At 46.1% G+C, this 23901-nt stretch overlaps 1 protein-coding gene across 3 annotated transcripts in view; it reads right to left on the bottom strand.

Annotated features, from left to right (window-relative positions):
• Positions 1-23901, bottom strand: part of Kif6 (kinesin family member 6) — a 323542-nt gene that overhangs the window by 177312 nt on the left and 122329 nt on the right. For all 3 annotated transcript variants that reach the window (XM_042265864.2, XM_076557587.1, XM_076557588.1), the window contains 2 exons: positions 2451-2556; positions 1227-1362 (listed from right to left, as the gene is read on the bottom strand). In XM_042265864.2, coding sequence (XP_042121798.2) covers positions 1227-1362; positions 2451-2556 — 242 coding nt within the window. The remainder of the gene's footprint in view (positions 1-1226; positions 1363-2450; positions 2557-23901) is intronic.

Here is a 23901-nt window from a genome sequence, read left to right on the forward strand (position 1 = left end):
ATATTTGTTTGTGGGTCCCCATGTTAGGCCTGTGTCTCCAGCTCCTGCAAGAGCAGGATGCACTTTTAACTGCTGAGCCATCTCCCCATCTCCCATGTAGCTAAGACTTTTTATGTATTTTTTTTTACAACAGCTGCTCTTAAAGTGTCTTCGTAATTTTTTAAATGACTAAAATATGTTTATAAAAATTTGACAAGAATTATTTCTCGTGAATGTTTAAAGGCTATAAGTGTCATGAAAATGTCAAATCTTTTACAAGAAGATTGAAAGGTAAAAATAAGGAGCAGTCCTGAAGAACTGTCCCAGAGTCCTGAGGTCTAACCAGTCCAGTTGGGTCTCTTTAGACGGAATGGCTTCTGTCTGCACCAGGAGGCCACGCCTGGCCCGCCAGCAGCTACCGCCTTGAGTACCCAGAAGATGCTGCCTCTGAGAGCCAAGAAGAATTCTGTCTGGAGCACTCCATCTTTGCTCACTGCCTAATTTCGGAACATCTGAATGTGGGATGCAGGACAAGAGATTTGGCTTTTAAATAAAAAGTTACATCTAAGCCAACTCTGCTTTTCATAAACTAAATACCATACGCCATTTTTTTTTTCAGTCATCTTTTGAGTTTCACCCACACACCAGCCACAAATTCTGGGCCATGGAGAGGCTGTGGTCAGCATGGTGTCTGGTCAGCTAGCTAAAGGTAACCAGTTAACTTATTGGTGCTGGACTCAAAGCACAAAGCCCACCACAGAGCAACCAAATATTATTGGAAAAGGATTTAGTGTTAAGAGATGGTATGGTATTAAGCAAGAGCTGAAATGTTCTCTGTAAGAATAACTACACCAAGGGCTTGAGAGATGGCTCAGCTGGTTAAGAGTCTTGCCACCAAGTTTGATGACTGATTCCAGTCCCAAATTCCATAGAGTAGAAGGAGAAAACTGATTGTCCTCTGACTTCCACGTGTGTGAACACACACACACACACACACACACACACACACACACACACACACACACCCCAAAACCAACCAAACAAACAAACAACAAGCTAAAATGCTGAAGTCGGGTGTTTGCTTGAGCTCTGTGGGATTGACACTTCTTAGTGTGTGGCAGGCTGGGATAAACTGGGACACTAGGAATGTGGAAGCACCACCCCCGGAACCAGGAGTAGGGAATCTGCATGCTCCCCCGCCTCAAGCCAGGACAGTTAGAGTCTCCTGCCCCACCCCGGAAGGATACTGATCTCATTGTCCCTCTGCTTGAGAAGGTCTCGGAGCTTCGTATATTCTTCGCCTTCCAACGGCTCTTGGCATGCCTGGTGTGTGCTTTCAGAGGAGACAGGATTCTTTACGGCGCTCTTGTCATTCAGCAGCTTCTGTAAGTCGGGGATAAGCGCTTATTGAGCATGCCCACGTTCTAAGTTTCTAGTATACACCGGGCATGCATGTCTGCCCTTATCCTTGTCTTTCCCATTCCCCTCCCCCTTAGCTTCTCTCTCTTCTAAACTGGTCAACATCCTCCTTAAACGGTATCTCCTCTAGACTCCTCTTCCCTTCTTGTCAAGCTATTTAGTCAAATTGAAGCATTCCCTCCAGAGTGAAGAGGGAGGCCAGTGACTCAGGAAGCAAAGAAAGAAGCAAACAAAACTTCCAAGGCACAGGAAGCTCCTGAAATGTACAAAGTTCACAAGGCCCTCCCCCAGGTTAACAAGCCGTAAACAATCACTGAAGGAGACTCTGGGACTGCGGCCTGCAGGCCCAAGGGAGCTTAAGCTATGCAGTTTCCCAGTCATCGCCATGCTGGGCTGGGACTTTTTAATGACACGTTCCTCAGAGTCACCAAGGCTTGTAACCTCAATAAACTCATTGGTTTACTCAAATAGGCTTGGCAGAATCATTTCTTTGATCTGTTAGTGCTAAATAGATGATTGTTTATATCTCCACAAGAAAAAGGTACAAAATGCTCCATCATCTCACAGTATCTTCGCAAAGTATGCAAAACTACAAGTGGAAACTGGTGACATTCCCACCCACTTATCACAAAAGCCAAACTTCAGAGGCTGAGGAAAGTTAGTAAATTATTCAGATAAATCAAAATACTGGGAAAAAAAAACCCCTGGAGACAATTATCTTGAAACTGTTTGAAAATGTGTGTGTGCACATTTTTGTGTTCATGTGTGTGTTCACATTTGTGTGTTTCAGCATAGACATATTCTGGGCACAGGACAGAGAGACTCCTGGCAAAGGAATCAGAAGTCTGTGGCCAGGGTTTATTTGTGGAAAAGTTAGATACAATCCCTGCAGCAGCCCAGTAATAGTCACAGCCTGGGGAGACACTCGGGCTGTTTTCTGCACGTGTAAGGCTGGGTCCTGGTGTTTCTAGAGTTGGTCACCAGGAAGAGTTTTTATTGCAGTTGGAGCATGGCAGGACATGGCCGAGACTGGAGGAAACATTGAGATTTACCTTAAAATGATGAAAACAGTGATGGATTTTACGCATATCGGCGCCAACTTCCAGTCTACTCTCTGGATCTTGGTCTTCCAAAAAGGATGCTATTAGTTTTTCCAGCCTAAAAAATACATAATGCATGAGAAGCAAGAATGAGCTGTAAGCCTTAGAAAGCCTGACGGCCTCTCCTGCAAGCAGAACATCTGAAGGACAGGATGTGGGGCCCATGTTTTCTTAGAATTCGTTACTTGATTTGACTGAGAAAATGAAGGGGGAAAGAATATTGATAAAGTGAAATCTGCCATTATGTATTTACTTGACTAATTTCCAGTGAATGTTCACATGCAGGTTTCCATATAAAGACTATTTGAGGGGCTGGAGAGATGACTCAGTGGTTAAGAGCACTCACTGCTTTTCAGAGGCTCTGAGTTGGGTTCCCAGTACTCATGTTTAGTGGTTCATAATCACAGGTAACTCCAGCGTCAGGAGACCCAAAGCCCTCTTCTGGCCTCCGAGGGCACTCCACGCATGGGTGCATTCATGCTTGCCAATGTGCGTGTGCATGTGCGCACACGTCTCTCTCTCTCTCTCTCTCTCTCTCTCTCTCTCTCTCTCTCTCTCTCTTTCTGTGTATGTGTGTGTGTGTGTGTGTGCGTGCACACACACAGAGAGAGAGATATACAATTAAAAGCTTTAAAAAGTCATTTGACTTCTATAACCTACTCATTCTAGCCACACTGAGCCTCTTTGCCTCTGTGCCAAGCTGCCACATTGTTAGAGAAAGTAATAAAAATAAACAATTCCTATATCAGTTTTATTTAAAACGCATGATACTCAGCTTCAGCTGGCCCTCAGCAGTGCTCATTTAATCGTTCCTGGTGGACCTATGGTCTCCACAGTGGTTCTTCCCAATCTTCCCATGATCCCCACGTGTGCCACTGAACTCGCCCTGTGGAGCAGCGAGGTGCCTCCACACCAGCCTGAGAAAGCCACGCTGTTGCCACAGACTGCATTCTTTCTTCCTCCCAGCAATAGTCCGTCCTCACCAGGCAGGCTCTCTCCACCTTTATTCCCAACTTGATAACACTCTTCCCTCTTCCCAAGCTATCCTCTCCCACTGGGCTTCTTCTGATATCTGTATCACTATTCTGCACAGACTCCCTTCTCTCTACTTTCAATGTTTTTCATGTTCTCCCTATTCCAAAAAGCAAAATTAACAAATACCTCCCTTTGGTGAGGATCAGCCAAGCACTATTCCCTGTTGCTCCCAAACTCATTTGCAGTATCGCCGTCCCTGATGCACTCCAGGGTCTGTGAATGTACCTGATCCACCCCATTCTCCAACTGACAGTACCTCATAACAATCACAACAGGTCTGGGACGGTGTCTCAGTCAGTAGAGTGCTTATCAGGTGACCAAGAAGCCTGAATTCAGAACTCCAACATCCATGTAAAAAGTCAAAAGTGGCGGTGCTTGCATGCAAATTCCAGTGTTGGGGAAGTGAAAAGAGGGGGATCCCTGGGGCTTACTGGCTAGTCAGTCTAGCAGAAGGGGCAAGTTCCAGGTTCAGTGAGACGCCCTGTGTCAAAATATAAGGTGGAGAATGATAGAGGAAGTTGACAGACATCTATATGCATGCTCATGTGTGTGTGGGCACACACTCCTACATATGTGCATACACATGAACACACACACTCCTACATATGTGCATACACATGAACACACACACTCCTACATATGTGCATACACATGAACACACACACAGTTCTTCAAATGTGTATACACATGAACACACACACACACACTCCTACATATGTGCATACACATGAACACACAGATGACAAAAATGATGAAATAATTCTTGGTGTCCCACCCTCAACATTAGATGCTCAATGCAAATACATAAGTTAGTAAATGGATTCACTGCATGGAATCCATTCCCTTGTGTTGAGTTGGGACCTTAGAAAGGAAAGCAGCAGGCAGAGGGAAGGTGGTCAGTACCTGTGCTCCCAGGCCCAGGAGCAGCCCTTCCATGTCTTCCTAGCATGATGAAAACATGTGCATGCTTTCACTGTCTTTGCAACAGCACACACTTCTCTCCCCTGCTGTTATCAGTGGGCCCACACAGCAGACGATTTCTATTGTGGAGCACACTTGGGTTTTGTTTGTATTTCTTCCTGCAGCTGTAACACGTGATCGCTGACATTGCCAAGTAAGAGGCGATTTATATTGTAATTCTATTTTCTGATTTTATTTTGCTTTCTTGAGACAGAACCTTCCATCATAACCCAGGATGTCTTCACATTCACTAGGCAGCCCACTGACCTCAGACTCATGCCAGCCCCCTGCCTCAGCCTTCTGAGATTATAGGTAGGAGCCATCCCGCCCACCATTATCCTGTAATCTGTAAGGATTTTCTTCAGATGTAGGGCAGTGTCCACTTTCAGTTTCTGTCTTAGTTTATGTGTGCTACTGTGACAAAACACTCTGACAAAAGCAACTCCAGGGAAACAGGGTTATTTTAGAGACTCAAGGTCAAGGCAGTGGAAGCTTGAAGCGGCTGGACCCTGGGGCCGCCTTCTGGAGACAGAAAGAGATGCTCCTGCTGCTGCTCGACTCCAGGAGCCCCGCACAGGGAACGGTGGGTCCTCCCACACCAGCTACTGCAGTCGAGGTGATTCCCCTCAGGCATGTGAAGGGAGGGGCCCACCTCCCAGGTGGCTATGGCGTCTGCCAGCTTGACAACCCTCTCCATCGCTCTATTTGTTGACTTTCTTTGCTGTGGAACAGAGCTTCAACTGCCAGACACACAGAGAAGTCTATTTACCATACAGAGTTTCTCTTCTGTGGCTATGACAAGATACCCTGACAAAGTCCACGTTTGGGAGGAAGGGTTTTTTTTTTCAGCTCCCAGTTTCAGAGGGCTACAGTGCATTATGGCAGCCAAGGCAGGGTAACGGGAAGCTGAGGCCTGCTGACCTGGTGGCCAGGAAGTTGACTGATCAATCCTACTGCACATACACACAGAAAGCAGAGAATGAAATCAGGAGGTAGAGCCAAGCTCCAAACCCTCAAAGCACACCCCCACACTTCCTCAGGCAGGTTCCACCTCCCAAGGGCTCCACAACCTTCCCAAAGAGCAGCACTAATGGGACCAAGTGTTCAAAGACATGAGCATGCAGGAGACCTTCAATCTACAAGATACAAAGACTTAATTTTTTTCTATAACACAATCCTGAAATATATTCCCATGAACAAAGTCCCAAAGTCAACCCCCTCCCCACCTCCTGATCCATCCAGACTCTCTAACTCAGGTCCGTGTCAGGCACTCGACACTTCGAGCTCCTCTCCTGCCGTGGGCGCCAGAGGGGGAGGCTTCAGTGGTGCGGAAGACATCCCAAATGCAGAGTTTTCTCTGAGACCGATCTCAGGATTGTGTCCTCTCCATCTCCTCAGAAGCCCTGTCACATGGGGCCTCAAATGCAAAGCTTCTTGGGGCACTCACTGATTTGGAACAGCAAATTCAAAATGTTGAAATTAAAATCCAGGACAGGTTTGCCCCACAAGTGATGGTCTTTTTGTGGGACTACATGTGTATTATCATATATTTCCACTATGGAATTAAATAATGCTTTTTCAGATAGATTTTATTTTACTTTTTAGGGACAGGGTCTCCAGGCTGCCCTTGAACTGACCATGTAGCTGAGGAAGACCTTGAATTTACGATCCTCCTGCCTCTGCCTCCCAAGTGTTAGGATTATAGGTGTGTGCTGCCACATCCAGCTTATTGAAATACGTTTTAAGTAAGACCAAACTCAAAGCATTGGAGATTGATATTGCAAGCACTTTGATAATGCAACTGATGTAGGTTCTTGAAAGGTCTAAAACTCAAGTTTGCTGTTTGTAATTCCAGGGTTTCACAGGGACAGTATCTTTGAAGGTGTGGCCACCTTGCTGTGATCAAACATTACTACTTCAGTAGGTTTAGAGAAGTGGTAATGTTTAGGGAAGCTTAGGGCTTAGAACAAATGGAGAAGAGAGCAGAGAGCCGGCTGGAGGGGTGCTGTGGAGACATGCCTGCAGGCATTCCTCTCCAGGCCCCTAGGGCTGTAGGACAGCCTGGGCTTCTCACAGCCAGGAGGCCAAGGCCGGTGTGTCTGACCTAAAAGTGGGGGTTGATATTCTAGCCATGCATACGAAAGAGCAGGTTGGCACCAGTATCAGTCAATGTGCTGAAAAGTACCCAGCTGAAGGGGGAAACCCCAGGGCAGCATCCAGTGGAAAGCCTGGCTTCAGGGCCAGGAGACTGAGCCTCAGGTGGGACTGATCCAGACAGTGGCTGGGGAAATGCAGCCATGGAGGCCAGAACTGGACTGGCCCAAGCTGTGAGCAGCAGGTTATCCGGCTCATGCCTTCTGAGAAGCTGGCTGGAGATGATCTCCTGGCCATCAGGCCCTCTGGGTACCAGCCTGCAGTTGTTCATCCCAAAGGATTTCTGTGGTTAAGAACTGCCTGCTTACCTGCAGGGTGTGAGCAGGTTCACTGAGGTGCTGATGTTGAACAAGAGGCATGCAGCTAGCTGCCTTTACCTGCTGTTTCTGTCCCTCAGCCTCTACCCAAGCCTGCTCTGGTCCAGCCTCAGCAAACCTCATGCCCGAGTCTCCAGATGGCCACCCAACCCCTGGTCCTGGCTGCTCTCTACATCTGGTCACTACTGTTGAGGAATATTAGTTGAAGATGTGTTATATTCATTTACACTGTAGAATATTTGTTTAATGATGCAAAGGTGTGTTGCATTCTTTTATGTTGCAGTTGTTTAACTCTGTGAATCTGTGTTACTTTGCCTGCCTAAAACATCTGATTGGCCTAATAAAGGGCTGAATGGCCAATAGCTAAGCAGTAGAGGGAAAGGCAGGGCTGGGAGGCAGAGAGAATAAATAGAAGAAGAAAAAGAGAAGAGGGAGGAGTGAGAAAAGAAGGAGAGGAGGACGCCAGGGGCCAGACACCCAGCTACACAGCCAGCCATGGAGTAAGAAGTAAAGAAAGGAATATAGAATAGAGGAAGATAAAAGTCCAGAGGCAAAAGGTAGACTGGACAATTTAAGAAAAGCTGGCTAGAAACAAGCCAAGCTAAGGCCAGGCATTCATAAGTAAGAATAAGTCTCCGTGTATTCATTTGGGAGCTCGGTGGTGGACCTCCAAAGAGCAAAGAGTGGAAAACACACACACCACAGCTTTGTGTTCGCCGGACAGTGGCAGTGACAGCAGCAGTTCCCTGGGCCGTCCTCCACCTCGGTTGAGCACCCCCATTTGTGTTGAACCCACAGGTTTCTGAACTTCCGCAAGAGCTGTTCCCCATTTGACCCCATAGGGCAATACATGAACACAGTCACAGCTGCTGGCCGAGGGGCCGTCTTTCCTGCTCTGTTTTTCCACACCCCCAAGGCCATGTTTACACCTACAACCTGGACTAGAGTGAAGTTATCACGGATCTCTTTGGTGTGCCAGCTCTCCGCTTGTGTCTGGGACACCCATACTCTGACCTGGGGTGTGTCTGGGATCTCCATCCCTTCATGCACGCACAGCTTGAGGGCCGCAGCCTTCCACAGTTTACATTACAACACAGCTCTGGCCACAACTCCCATTCTGGCCCCTGCTCCTGTTCTTTGATAGAGATCAGGATGAAGGGCCCCAGCATGCCCATGTGCTTGCCCCTCCTTTCCCGGCATCTTTCTGACAACTGGTGACAAGGAAGAGTAATCTCTCTCTCTCCCCCTCTCTCTCTCTCTCTCTCTCTCTCTCTCTCTCTCTCTCTCTCTCTCTCACACACACACACACACACACACACACACACACACACACACACACACCCTGCCGCCCCAGGACAGTTTGTCCAGCCCTGCTGCCTGCTCCTGCCAGGCCCCAGACCACGGAGAAAGGCAGACTAGAGTTGGATGCTGACTGGCGATTCCCTGGGCTCCTCACTGCTCTCCACCCACCCCACAATGCTACAGATCCCCCAGGACTCTATGTTCACCCGTTACTGGCCCTTAGCCCTGATCCTTTTGGAGGGGATGGTGATGGTACCAGCAGGGAGGATCAGAGGTCCCTTTCTGGGGACGGGGTGGGTCAGTCCAAACTTCCCTTTGCCCCACTGCTCCCTTACTTCAACTTATTCATTAACCCCACCGAGAGCTATTTGCTGATATTTACAGAGATTCGAAGCAATAGGTTTCTGTATGAAGAAATAATCTTATTTTTATGCTTTCACAGCAAAAGGAAATAATAGTAATTTATAAAATGTATACAGTGTCTAAGTGAATAAAGACCGCCTATGGCCAAAATAAGAGATAAAAAGAACATAAATTAATCAGTCATCTGTATTAGTAACTCCTTCTATAAAGTCTACATGCAGCGGTTGCTACAGGCAGGCACTATGTGAGCACCAGCCCTTGTTTCCATAGGCCATGATAACTGAGGGTTAGCTCAGGAAAGATGGTGGGGCCCTGTGGGTTGGGGAGCAGAGACACTGGACAGGAGTGGAACAGGAGGCAGGGGAACGGAAAGACAAGTCACACCTGGGCAGGAACCATGACAGCAGAAGCTGGGTAGACTAGGCCTGGGTGACGTGGCCGAGGCCCTGGTAAAACAGGGGTTAAAGTGAACAGCCGTTCACAGGGAAAGGACTGGGCACCGGAAATCAGGGAGCCCTTCAGGCCAGTGCAGAGACTGAGGCTGGGGAGAGAGAGGTGGGGGCCTGGGAAGACAAGGCCCAGGGCAAGGAACAGAGGTGGCCAGCAGAAGGGCAGGGGAGACAAGGGTCTTGGGTGGATAGAACCTGAGCACACATCCAGGAAGAACTCAGTTGGAAATTCAAAAGAATAAAAGGCAGTTGGAGAGGTCTGACTCTCCCAAGCTGCACATCTCCACAGCTGAAGTCCCCTCATGGTTCCCATGCTGCCCAAGCACTCCTTAGCTGAAGGTAGTAGAATCTATTCCTGATCTTTGCTCTACCTCACTAACTCTTTTTCCATAGCCCTGTCTTGTATAAAATTGAATTTGTTGACAACACTATAGTTTCAAATATACAATTCTCAGCCTATTTCTTTAGCAAAAAATTTCAGCCTTGTTTTAGATTTTTTTAAATGCACTATACAAATACATCAATACTTAATTAGACAAAAAAAAACTTGTAAGAAAGCTTTGAAAGACAGATTAAAAGGATTTTATGATATAAAAGTATGGAGTCTATCTGTAGTGGTTTGAATGGGAATGGCCTCCCTAGGCTCATGCACTTGAACATTTAGTCCCCTGTTGCTGGAACTGTTTGGGAGGGATTAGGAGGTGTGGCCTTGTTGCAGGAGGTGTAGCCTTTTGAAATGTTAAATGTACTTTAAAATTTCAAGCCGGGCGGTGGTGGCGCACGCCTTTAATCCCAGCACTCGGGAGGCAGAGCCAGGCAGATCTCTGTGAGTTCGAGGCCAGCCTGGACTACCAAGTGAGTCCCAGGAAAGGCGCAAAGCTACACAGAGAAACCCTGTCTTCTTGGCTACTGCTCTAGTGCCATGCCTGCCTGCTGCCATGCTCCCTGCCATGATAGATGATAGTCATGGACTCACCCTCTTGAACTGTAGTCTCCAGTAAACCCTTTCTTCTGTAGTTGCCCTGGTCATGGTTTCTTATCACAGCAATAGAAAGGTCACTAAGACAAAATCCTTATGGTTACCTTTCCATGTGATAACAGCCCATACCTGATTAGAAACATGTTCACAATGAATCTGAAGTACATTTATATAAGTCAAATCACCAGTCATCACCAAGTTCTAGTTATTGAATTGAATCTGGGTGTATGAGGCAACTACATCCTCAGACGCAAACTAATAACGATAAAGAATACAACTTAGTAGTTAGAGGTCAAACAAATGAACAGAATTCTGTTCCTATGGTCTTATTGCTTGCTCCATGGCTCTGTTTTTGTCCAGCGATGGCTCATCCTGCCTTTGCTCAATCCTCCTTTGTGTAGACTTTCAGAACCCAGGTATCAGGTGGAGGTGAGGTTTGCTATGTTCACAAGTGCTGTTTCACACCACAGGCCTTCCTTAAGCTCCAGGAGATGTGGTGTTCTCTTTTGATCTCCATGGGCATTACACTCATGTGCACAGACCTATGGGAGCACACACACCACTCACACATACACACACTCATAGACACACATTCACACATAAGCATACACACATGAATACACATGAACACATGCATTCACACACACTCACACATATGCACACACATACACATGCACTCACAGACACTGAGTTGTTTATTTTTTTCAACTTGACACATACTAGAATCATCTGGGTTTGACAACCTCAGTTGAGGAATGGATTGGTCTGTAGGCAAGTCTGTGGGGGCATTTTCTTGATCAATGATTGATGTGGAAGACCCAGCTCTCTGTGGATGGTGCCACCCCTGGGCTAGGGGGAGATGTAGTGTGTAGTTGTTCCAGCTTTGACCTGGAAGTACTATCCCTAGGGAGGCTTCCAGTAACTGCCACGACTACCTATGACCTGCCCCTGGGGCAGGGCCAAGACGGGAGCCCTTAAGACCTGAGATCTGGATGTGCTGGTTCTCTTGGTTCCTGGATGCTGGATGGTAGAGCAAACAGAGTTCTCCAGAGAATACCTCTGGACTGTGCCTCACCTCTCCCAGATCCTGTAACCAACCCCTCTAACTGGCTATAGGTTACCCCAAAATAAACCTCTTTTTTAACTATGTGGAGTTGACTTAATAAATCCCCCAATAGGGTGGGAGACCCTGGGTTTATAAGAAAGCAGGCTGAGAAAGCCACGGGGAGCAAGCCAGTAAGCAGAAACCCCCCCCCCCACCACCGAGTCTCTGGTTCAGTTCCTGCCTCCACTTCCTCAATAATGAACTATATACCCTGTAAGCCAAGTTAACCCTTTCCTCCCCGTGTTGCTTTTGGTCACTGTTTTATCACAAGACAGAAAGCAAACTAGATTAGAAATACATTAAAGTATAAAAATAAATCCTTAAAATGGGCGGTGGTGGAACACACCTTTCCAGTCCTGGGGAGGCAGAGGTAGGTGAATCTCTGTGAATTTGAGGCCAGCCTGGTCTACAGAACTAGTTCCAGGACAGCCAGGGCTATACAGAGAATCCCTGTCTTGAAAAACCAAAAAATAAAAGAAATTAATAAAAATAAATAAGTCCTTGAGAAGATAAACATTAAGACAAAATCTTAGCGCTCACAAAGCCCAAGGAGCAAGGAGCAGAGGTTCTGAGATCAGCAAGAACGCTGAGGGCATGGCACCATCTGCTCCTGCAGACACACTGCTTCCTAATCCAGAAGCAAGCGTTTGCACAGCTGATGAAAGAGCCGTCTAGACCCGAAGAGCCCACTGTGTCAACCGTAATTCCAAAATGAAATCGCCATCCACGCCTCATCCCTCTTCCCTTTATTACCGTCCATGTTCATTCCTTTGGCCGATTAGACCCCAAAAGACTTGAATTTAGGAGAATAAAGGAATCACCCATGTGGAGAGACAGCGCCTTGATGGAGTCAGGCCTATTTAATCCTATTAGATAGTGATTTCTTCAGTACCCAAGCGCTTCCACAGCGCCCCAACGATAATTAACACAAGCTGTGGACCACACTTTTCGTTTGGGTTTTAATATCTTCAAAATGCAGTGTCAGGACCCAAATCACTTCATGCTGGAGTGTGGAGACTTCATCTGTAGTGAGTTATGACTTCTGAACGATTTCAGAGATCTGATTTCTTATAAAGTGGGAGAGATGCCTATTAGCCACTAATGACCTCTGGGAGGAATAGCCCATGAAGTTCGGGGTTATTGCATATAGCCAGCCATTTTATCAGAAGCCAGGAAGAAGGATGCCTGGGAGGCAAGAGACATGCATTCAGACCAAGTTAGCAGATAATCTATTACTCCTCCCTTCATTAATGAATGCCTGATTACTCGGACTTTTTTCATCCAAGTGGTGTGAATTAGCTGTTAGATAAAATATTGACATTAGTTAAGCAAGATATTTCTCAATCTTCTATCACTGAGACATCTCAAACAGGAACTAAATTTAGAAAATAGATTAAGTTGGCCACTGTGTTAATGGAGAGTCTAAGGCAGGAATAACAATGAAGAGCATGCTGTGTGTTTTCACTGGGCACTTTTGAACACTCATCGTGATCCAGATGCTGGGTTCATAAGACACAGTCAAGCTGTCCACTCTACAACCCTGGAATTTGATCTTCAAAACCTGTGAACTGATTTTCAACATTTGCGCCAGTTACCTTCCTCATCGCTCTGACGGACGCGAGCAGCACAGGGAGGGGGGCTTACTGTGGCTCACAGTTTGAAGGGCTACAGTCCATCCTGGTGAGGAAGCCATGCTTGCCGTCAGGTGAACCAACAGGGTGTAGGGAGAGAAGAACCCTGGAGCTCAGCCGGCTTTCTCCTTTGTACACAGTCTAGGACCTCAGTTCATGTGATGACGTCACCTTTCAGGGTGGGTCCTCCCACTTCAGCTAACCTATCCCAGGTTCTCATTCAAAGGTGTGCTCAGAGGTCTGTTTACCGTGATGGAAGAAAATTCTGTCAAGTTGACAAACTATCTTAACTATCACAACGATGCTTTAAAAAATACCAGGGGCCCCCGAGGGGCCGCTCAGTGGTTAAGATCACTGGCTGTTCTGCCGGAGGACCGGGTTCAATTCCCAACACCCACATGGCATTTCGTAACTGTTTGTAACTCCAGTTCCAGGGGCTCTGACACCTCTTCTGGCTTCATCAGACACAAGGCATGCTGTGGTGCACAGACAAGTATGCAGGCAGACCACCCATACACATAAAATTGTAATGAAGACTTTAAAATAAAGTGAATAAAAAAAACCCAGCCTCATACAACTACAAATCTTAATGGTTTTAAGGCAAAAAATATTCATGGAAATGATGCAAATAAAAATGTAACTCTGGTCATATAAAATAATGCTGAAATAGTCATACAAAGATTGTGCTGGACATACTTACACTGAAAAATTATTTGTGGTTTATACAAAATTAAAACTTAACTGGGCATCCTATATTTTTATATGCTTAACCTGGCCACCCTCATCAGAAAGCCTGCAGGCCTCCTACTTCTGAGCTGACCTGTAGGGACTTAGTGCTGGGGTGTGGCTCCCTGCTCAGGCACTAAGTGCTGGGTGTGGGTCCCCACACCCATCTATCTCTCCACCCATCCCCCCACACACACACACAGGAGCACCTGACAACTGTTGCCTCTTAGTGACCTGTTTCCTAGTAATACATTTGAAGGACGGCCCGATGCTACTGTTCTTTCCTAAAAGAATAGAACGTGCTGGAAGCTCTGCTTATGGCATCAGAATGCTTCCATGTGAAGAATACACTATGTTTTTGATTGACCCAGAAGCTAATAATTCAGAGAGCTATAAAGCTGTTCAGAGCTCTGAGGGGCTGGGATTTGTAGACTGATTTTCCCGGGCAAGCAACCAACTTGGTAGGAATCTATGCAAGTCCTGTCCCTTCTCTGAGACTGTTCACGCATCTTTAAAATAAGGAAACAAGATGTGCAGTTCCGCCTGCCTGGTCCTCCTATCTGCAAGGCTCTCTGGACCAATTTCACTTTTCTAGATCTTTCTGGATTCACCTAATCTCTTAGAAGTTGCCCCTGCTTTTCCCCCAGTCGGAAGCAATTTCTGCCCTTCTAATTACCCTAGCACTTGAATTTAGGGAGAGTTGTGTTTTGCTGATATGTTTACATGTTTTTAAAAGACTTTTGTGTTTGAGCATATGTCAGTCCATGTGTTTGAGCATATGTCAGCCATAGAGGCCGATGTCTCCTAACTTCCTCAGTGGCTCTCCACTCGTGATTTGAGACAGGGTCTATCGTTGAATTTGGAGCTCACTGATTTGACTACGGTAGCGTGTTAGTGAGGCCTTCTGTGTCCATTTCTGTACTGCTGAGATGACAGCTATGCTGTACACACAGCTCCTGCTCCCTCACCCCACGGGTTCTAACCCCAGGTCCTTGTGCTCATCTGTCAAGTACTGAGCCATCTTCCCAGTCCCTGAAGTGAGGTACAATTTGACTCTGTATCCCAGATCGTTTCCCTTTTCAGAAGGAATCACTCTGCTCCACTGTTCGGTGGCCATGCAGTACTGAGGAAACTGGAACGCAGTGGCATGGGCTGAGCATCTTGCTGTTCTGGTCGGACCCTCCTGGTGTGGATCTAAGCAGCAGCACTCAGGAGGAAAGCAGTGGCAGCACCAGGATGTGCCCAGGGTGGCGAAGCTCTGTCGGGATCTCTGTACTATAAAGGCCTGAGTCAGGGCACTGTGGCCCGCTACAGTCAAAGCAAAGACCAGCATTCTAACCAGAAAGGGCAGCCATTGAGGGGATACAGCATCCATCTGAGTCAGAGGGCAAGACAGAAACATCTAGGAAAGAAAACCCAACTTTGGGATTGGATAGATGGCTCAGCAGTTAAGAATGCCTACTGCTCTGGCAGAGGACCCGGGTTCAGTTCCCAGAACCCATGTTGGATAGTGCAGAACCACCCGTAACCACAGTTCCAGGGACTCAGCATTCTCTCCTGGACTCCTAGGGTGCATTACTCACATGTGCGTGCATATACCCACACTCATCTACACACATAATTGAAAAGAAAAAGGGACAGAAAGCCCACCTCCCCTCTGTAGTAGTTGACATGTTTATTACAGGTCAATATATTATTTACAAGAAGCAGTTACACAAACAGGTACCAGTCATGCCGTACTATTTAAGGAATGGGCACTGAGTAAGCTAAATATGATCTCAAGCTGAAAAGCTGCAGAAATCAACCTTACCTCATCTCCTCTTTCCTAATCCAGGAAAGAAACATGATACTTTGAAGGGTCAAGCTTAGCTGAGGAAGAAATTTCTACTCCATACCTAGAGAACCTCCTGAGGAGGCCACAGGCAGGATAGGGCAGCCAGGGAGTTGCCCCAAAGTAACTTATGCCCTGTAATCACAGAAGATAGCTCCAGGATTTCTCACTAGCTGTCTGCATATGTGGCTGTGGGACCTGCATGACAGAAGTCACATGAGACCATGACTGTGAAGTAAGTGTGTCTCCCAGGAACAACCAGAAGCCTCCCATGCCTCCCCTGCTTTACAGTAAAGAGGGAAGGGATACATTTAGAAGTCAGCCATTTGATCAAATGGGTGATTGATTAGAAAAAACACAATCCATCCATATTTTTGCTTGGCAAATACCTCATATGTTATTGGCCTCATGGTTACTTGAACTGGGAAGAATTTCAGTGTTGGCATGAACCTTGAGTTTTATCAGCTGTGACTACTTGTGCACAAACTTGTCAGGGACCGAACATGAACCATGGAAAAGTACTAGCTAGGCCAGAGAACAAGCCACAGGCCCTAAACCAGATGCCCTCAAAGATAAAGAACATTCCTCGGTCAGGCAGGTCAGGTAGCATAGTGACAGAACAATGGGCCCTGACCAGTGACCTTACCACCTAGCACAACATCCTGTAGCCTCCCGACCTGCACGTCCCCCCTCACCTGCACATCTCCCCTCAGCTGCACGTCCTGCACCCCTCCTCCCAGCCCCCTCCCCCTCCCATGCTATATGAGCCTTGCTGAGGAGAATAAAATTTGCAGCTTGATCAGAACCCTGTCTTGCTGTCTTCCTTCATGTCTCCCGTCCCTTTCATTCTCTCCTGCAGGTGGGTTGCCCCCATTGACACCCCGCTGGCCGAGGCACAAACTGTCTGATATTAAATTGAGCACTGGTTAATAACTTTGGTTCTAACAAACCAAAGCTGGGTCAGAAGCAGTGTGTGACTATTTACTTTATAGACTTGTAATCTGTCTTCCTTCAGAAGCCTCTCGTATATGGAGAGTCACAATTTCTCACCTACCCTGCTTCAGGAGTCAATCTTTTATATACAAAAGGTGTTTCCTCTCTCCACCTGGGGAAAAACTCAAGTCTTTTCTTGGCCCCCATCAGATATCTCAGAAAGGACTATCTTATAAATGAGCCAGTTAATTTTAAAAAATCTAAATAAGCCTCAATGTCTGATACTGGTCAACACAGAAACGGCATGACAAGTCTAGAACATTCCAGCATTCTATCACTTACGTTCCTTAGAAGTTGAACATGAAGGGGGGGGGGAGGCAATGGTAGATTGTGATCCCAGAACTCGGAAGAAGGAAGCACTCTGGTGTGTAGCGACTTCCTGTTTCTTTCTTTGAAAAGCACTCATATTATGTGTGTGGGAAGCGGGTGTTGATGAGTGTAGGTGCACACTTGCCAAGGTGCATGTGTGGAGGTCAGATGACCTCTTGCAGGGGTTGGCTCTTTCCTTCTACTGCATGGGCTCCAGGGATAGGGCCCAGGCCATCAGGCTTGGCAGCAAGCACCTTAGTCTCCTGAGCCATCTCACAGGCCCAGCTTTCTCCAAACGCACAAAGTCGTGTCTCTCAGCCTGGGGACTGAGAGCTGAGGTTACCCAGAAAGGGGAGGAAACACAGGGCCGAGGGTATCAGTAAGGAATTTCCGATTAGCTGGCAAAGCACAGGGCGCTGCATCCTGTCCAGCCCATGCCAGGGACCAACCTACAAGGTACACTGACGAGAACAGCAGCTGTCATGTATGACACGCATGACTGTCAGAAGGGAAAACCTGATTGCTCCAGAAACTTGTAGAAATGTGATACCAGGCAGTGGTGGCTGCCATGAATGAGGACACATTTTTGAGGAGGTGGCAAAAGAACGTTGGGTTAATGACAAACACAGAGGGGACAGCTGGGAAATCCGGAGTGAAGAGGAGGAGAAGGAAGAGCGCCCTGGAACGGAGCGGGGGCAACCCAGGCTCCAGGCATCACGCCTCAGCACAGCATCTCAGCTGCCCTGACATAACAGGGCAGTCAGGTTACTCGGCCAGACAGGGCAGGCTGAGTAGTGGATTTTGGTTTGTCTTGGGAGATGTTTCTCTTTCCTTAGAAGAGGCAGAGTTGGGACAAAAAGAAAACCCTAGTTTCTAGCGAGAGTGCATGAAAGCTGGGGGAGAGGAGCTTGGACTCGGGTTGGCATGGGGAACAAATTAGAGACACTCCCTCGGGCACTGGCCATCTTCTGGTATATATGCCTTGTGTTGATATATACTATGAACTCAGGCTTACACATAATCTTGATATGTTAATTAATTAACTTTTTCGTTTGTGTGTGTGTGTGTGTGTGTTTGTGTATGTGTGAGAGTGCGCACATGCTACAACATGCATCTGGAGGTCAGAAGACAACTAGCAGGGGCAGAGTCTTTCCTGCCACCTTCTGGGTCACAGTCTCGGCAACAAGTCCCCTCACTTACTGAGCCAACCTGCCTGCTCCGGCTCCAGCATGCCCTGTGGAGACAATTCCCTGTCATGATGTGCATAAGTAGAAAAGCCCACCCAAATATATTTGTTTATTAGTTCTAAAATTAAAAAGAGGAATTTCTCCCAATGGAGCTGGTGACATGGCTCGGGAGCCTTCAGGGGTACCACGTCTGGAGACTCAAACAGGAGACAGTTCAATGGCTCCTCTGAGAAGCCTCAGGGAGTGGGGCTAAAACAAACTGTTCCCTCTGAACTCTGGTTAGCCTGTGAATTTGTAAGCAAATGAGATAAATTCGAAGATACACTCAAAGGTTAGGTTTATAATGCATACAGAGAGTTAGCACCCCCCACCAATCGAAACCCAAGTGAACAAACAGAGTCCTTTGCCGTATTAACAACAAACCTCAACTCAATTCATCTCACCCTTTATAAGATTTCATTACGTCCCCTCACAATTTTAATATGTCTGAGTATTTTTAGTGCAGCTATTACTCAGATATTGAAATGTGAAATTCAGAAAATGGGAAGCAGAAGGTTTTTGTCGACGTGTCCAGCATTTGAAAGGAAAGAACAGAGAATTCAACACAAAAACAACCGGGGGCAGTACCTGGAAAGTGCATTACACTGGTCAAATAAAACTGTGCACAGTTCCAGGGTGCAGGGAGCTCCTGCTGGCAGGGACCCCGCAGGAGAGCGTGAAGAGACAGAACACCCGCTGTGTCTCGGGATTGGACGGCACAGTTACAAGGCCCCTGCAAAGTCGCCAACTTCCTTCCAGCACAGAGCATCTTCCTTTCAACCCCTGCTTGCTTCTCACTGGCTTGTACACAGGCATGGACACATGCATGCTTTCTTATCTATTCTTAGGTTTTCCACAAGCAGCACCTACTGGGGTTGGAGAGATGGCCCAGCACTTAGAAGACTGTACTATTTTTACAGAGGACTCAAGTTTGGTTCCTACCTTCCATTTCTGGTGACTCTTAACCTGTTTGAAATTCCAGTTCTGGGAGATCTGGTGCCCTCTTCTGGCACCACAAGCAACTGCATCCACATGAACACCACACACACACACACACACACACACACACACGCACGCACGCACGCACGCACGCACGCACACGCACACGCACACGCACACGCACGCACGCACGCACGCACACACACACACACACCCCACACATTAATGTTTTTCAAAAATTTAAACACTTGATCTCATCTAAAAGGCCAAGAAGTGATTCAAAAATTTAAAAATCAATACACTTATCTACTTATGCATACTATAGCTTATACATATGTACATACTTGCAAAGATTTAAACACATTTTCATGTCAGTTTAAATAATAATATAGAGTTTATGCATCTGTTGCCTTTATGATTCAGGCTACTACCCCATTTTTGATTTTCCAAGTGTCTTACTGGTTTTAGGAAATTTTCTTTCTCAGGGAATATATGAACCCTGTTCTGGCTAAAGAATGAGACACAATACCAACAGTGTGAATTTGGAAGCATATTACTGACATGCCACTCTGGTGATTTAGACATTTTGGTTTGTTTAGTCTTTTAGATACACAATGTGTGTTGAGTGTGTGTGTGTGTTTTATATGTGCATGTATGTACAGATGCCCACACCCATGAGTGCATGCCAAGGCCAAAGAAGATCAGATGTCCTACTCTACTGTTCTTTGCCTGCTGTTTTTGAAGCAGGGTCTCTCAGTAAAACTGGAGCTAGGCTGGTGGCCGGTAAGCTGCATCAATCCCCCTGTCTCTGCCACATTTAGTGCTGGGGTTACAGGCATGCATAGCCATACATGACTTCTTATGTGGGTGCTAGGAGTTTGCACTCAGCTTCCCATGCTTGCACAGCAGGTGCTCACACCCACTGAGCCATTCCCCTGTCCCAGATATGCTGCCGTATGCCAATTACAAAAGAAAAGCACCTGCCTGAAGTCACAGATGCACGTGGGTGACACTTGCGTAGTTTGGTCTGTTTGTGGGGCCCCTAGCAGTGTGACCAGTATCTGTCCCTGGTGCACGAACTGGCTTTTTGGAACCTATCCTCTATGGTGGGATGCCAAACTCAGCCTTGATGCGGGGGGAGAAGCTTGGTCCTGCCATGCTTTGTTGACTCCCATGGGAGGCCTCACCTTTTCTGAGGAGCTGATGGGAGTGGGGTAGAAAGGAGAGGAGGGAGGAGAAACTGGTTGGTATATGAAATTTTAAAAAATAAAGATATCAATTACCAATGGGAAAAAAGAATATGTACTATTCTATCCTGCTATAAAAACACAGCTATTAACTATGAGCATAATTTAATGTTGAGACTGCAGAACAAGATGCAATTTCAATCTCAGAATTAACTATGTGTGTTATGCAATATTTTCTATACTCCAAGAAGCAACATTGGGTTTTAATTCAGCTGTGAAGTTTAGAGTACAGTTAATGGGGGAGGGTATTAATTAAATGAAGTGATTTTACTGTGTTACTTGGAGGTGTAAAGTCAACATGCCACAGTAATTTTCCTTAAAGATAATCTTTAGTTTTCAGTAGAAACTTTAGGAAATATTGCCCAGTAAAAGAAGTAGGAGAAAAATACTTATATTTTCCAGTACTATTTTCTTTTTCTTAAGAAAAAAATCCAGTATTTCATTTGTGTAAACACTCTTGGCCATGGTATATTCTAAAGAGAATTGTGATAATATAGAGGTGGGAGGTGTTGGAGCAGGACAGTTCAGGAGGTGAGGGCCATTGCCACGAGGCTTGATGACCTGAGTGCAATCTCTAGGACTCAAGAGATGAAAGGAGAGAACCAACTCCTGAAAATTCTCCTCTGCCCTCAACAAGTGTGTACACATGTGTGCACACTCTCCAAATATGTAAAAAACAATAACAACAACAACAACAACAACAACAGAGATATGATGGTGAAGGAATCTGTGCTAGTGCCATTTGGGAAGAGGGAGCCTCAGTTAAGAAAATGCCCCCAACATACTGGTTTGTGGCCATTTTCTTGATTAAGGATTGATGTGGGATGGCCCAGCTCCCCGTGGGCGATGGCACTCCTAGACTCAGATCCTAGGCTGTACAAGAAAGAAAACAGGCTGAGCAAGCCTAGCGGAGCAAGCCAGTAAGTAGCACTCCTCCACGGTCTCTGCTTCAGTTCCTGCCTTAAGTTCCTGCCCTGACTCCCCTCAGTGATGGGCTGTGATGTGGAAATGCTAAGTAAAATAAACCCTTTCTTCCCGAGTTGCTTTTACTCACGGTATTCATCACAGCAAAAGAAACGTAACTGAGGCAGAGTGGAAGACATGGTCTCTTGGTTTCCTGTAGACAGGCTTGACAAAACATCTGTAAATGAAGTCCTTTTCTCAGCAAAAAGTCTATCAAAGAATTGTAGGGAACTGATAATAATAGTTACCATTCATGGAATTGCCCTGGGCTAGGCACTATGATCAGTGTGTGACATGACTCATCAGGACATTTCTCCTGTCAGTACTGTGATGTGGGAACAGAGCCAGACATCTAATGCATTCTGAGAATACATGTTGAGTCCCATTTCAGATCCCAGGGACATGGGGAGAATGACTCAGATGGTCTCTTAACTGCTGACTCATCTCTCCAGACCCTAAATAGATTTTCTTTCCAAGTGAGATTTACTCGATAGAGTGAAATGCATGTCAGAGTTAGAACCAGAGAAACAATTACCTTTATATCCTTTTTCATAACTCGTGCTCATTAAGTGCATTCATTTTTGTTGGTGGATAAGTGCATAGAAATATATTCAACAGTGAAAGTATAGAATACAGTGTGAAGCACCACAGTTCTAAATGGCCTCTCAGTGTAGAGGTCATTGAGCTGTCTTTGGGCCTGGTTAATTTTGGTGTTTGCTTTTTTATTGGTATCGTATTTTATAATAAAGTTTTAAATAGGAAAAATAAGATTTTGGACTCCACCTGCGGTCATTTACTTGGACCCAAATGGAAGATTAGACATCAATGAAGTGTTATTAGTAAAAAGGAGTCCTTTTGAAACAACCCTCTCGTGTGGTGTGGTGGTGCAATATACTGTGTCCTTCAGCTGCTGTTAGTCTGATTTAATATTGTAAAGAGTCACTTTTAGGGGCTTGGGAGATAGAGAGCTGAGCTGTAAATGCTTACCAGTTTACCTCACTGTATGAGGAACTGAGTTCAGTCACTAGGAGTCAGGTAAAAAACAAACAAAGAAAAAACAAAACAAAACAAAAAAACACAGCAAGATGTGGCAGTTGTGTCTATCATCCCAGTGGCCAGTGGTGGGGGTGAGGACAGGCTGATCCCTGGGGTTCACCAGGCAGCCTAGCTTCTCGGGTAAGCTCCAGGCCTGTGAGTAACCCCAACCCAGTAAGCAAGATGGACCTGAGAGAAAGACACTCAAGGTTGATCTCTGGCTTTTTTACACATGTGCATGCATTTGCACTTTCCTAATGCGCGCGCGTGCGCGCGCGCGCGCACACACACACACACACACACACACACACACACACACACACACACACTTAAAAATATTCTACCAAGTAATAATTCTCCAGAGAGGCTAGAAGCAAATGCTGGGGACGGGAAGTGAACCCCCACCTTTGTACATGTTTGAGGCCTCGGGGTCACCCTAGAACTTCCCAGCCCCTTCCCCATCTCTTCAGGCAGGTGTGGTTCCCTCTTTGTTGTCCTCAGGTTCAGCTCTGCCCTCAGCACTGTCTTTGTCAAGCAGTGATCTCATGTCTGTCCACTGCTCCCCTTCTCAGAATGTCACGAGTGTGCGCGTGGAATGGAATCAGGCGGCGTGTAGCTTGTTCTGGCTGCTGTCAGTTAGCAGCACACTTTTGACATTCAGTCAAGATGTTGCCTGTTTCAGGAGCTCCTTCCATGTCAACTGATGAGTAGAATTCTATTACGCATCTATAATACCATCTGTTTAGCAACTCAGCAGTTGAGAGACATTTCTGGATTGGGAAATAGTGTCTCAAGTTGTTATTAATAAAAATATTCATTCAGAGGCCTCTGTTTTCTTATCTTATGCAAGACTACCTTGAAAGTGGCTATAATCAGGTCTATAGTGTTATGCTTACATATGGGGGTGATGTGCAAGAAAATAACTTGCAGGAATCTGTTCTCTCCTTCCACTGGGTGAGTCCCAGGGACTGAATTCCTGTCCTGTCATCAGGCTCGGTGGTGCACGCGGTTACCTGTGGAGCCGTCTTTCAGGCCCCGGGTTGCTTATGTTTTCAGAAAATAGCAAACTGCCTTTCCATGGTGGGTGCAGCACAATCTACCCATAGAGCATGAGTCACAGGCTTTCCTGTCCCTCCTCATCACCTGTTTACTTTCTGATGTCATGGATGCTCAAGGACTGTGTCCACATGTTTCTTGCTTGTTTTCTTATTATTTAGTTGTGATAATTTTCTAAGTATTGGGAGAAGAATCCTTTATAGCAATATGTTTTGATGAGAAAACATACCATTTAAAACACTTTCTTAATGTCCTTTAAAGAACAGATGTTTTACATTTTGATGAAATCTAGTTTATTGTTTCTTTTTCCTTTCATAGTTTGTTATTTATGTTCTAAGAACCCTTGGCCTAATGGATGGTCACAAAGATTTTCTCTTATCTTTCCTCTTTAGGAGTTTTGCATTTGAAGTTGTACATTTATGCCTATGATCTAGATCAAGAAAACACTTGCATGTGAGACATTTGCTGTAAAGGACATTTTGTTTTGTGTGTGTGTATGTGTGTGTGTGTGTGTGTGTGTGTGTGTGTGTGTACATGCCATTGGTAGTCAGAGGAAAACTTGTGGGAATCATTTCTCTGCTTCTGCCTTGTGGGTCCTGGGCATTGAACTCAGGCTTGGTGGTAAGCGCCTTCACTCACTGACTCGTCCGCCTGACTCAGGTTCCCCTGCAAAGCTGTTTCCAGTGATGCCAGTACTGTGTTAATGTTAGCAACTGTGTGAATTTTACAGGCTTCTCCCAGCTTTCCCACATGGAGTTCTGAGAGGGTTCAAACTACATTTCT

The sequence above is a fragment of the Peromyscus maniculatus genome, chromosome 21, assembly GCF_049852395.1.
Source record: "Peromyscus maniculatus bairdii isolate BWxNUB_F1_BW_parent chromosome 21, HU_Pman_BW_mat_3.1, whole genome shotgun sequence".
Classification (NCBI taxonomy): Eukaryota; Metazoa; Chordata; class Mammalia; order Rodentia; family Cricetidae; genus Peromyscus; species Peromyscus maniculatus.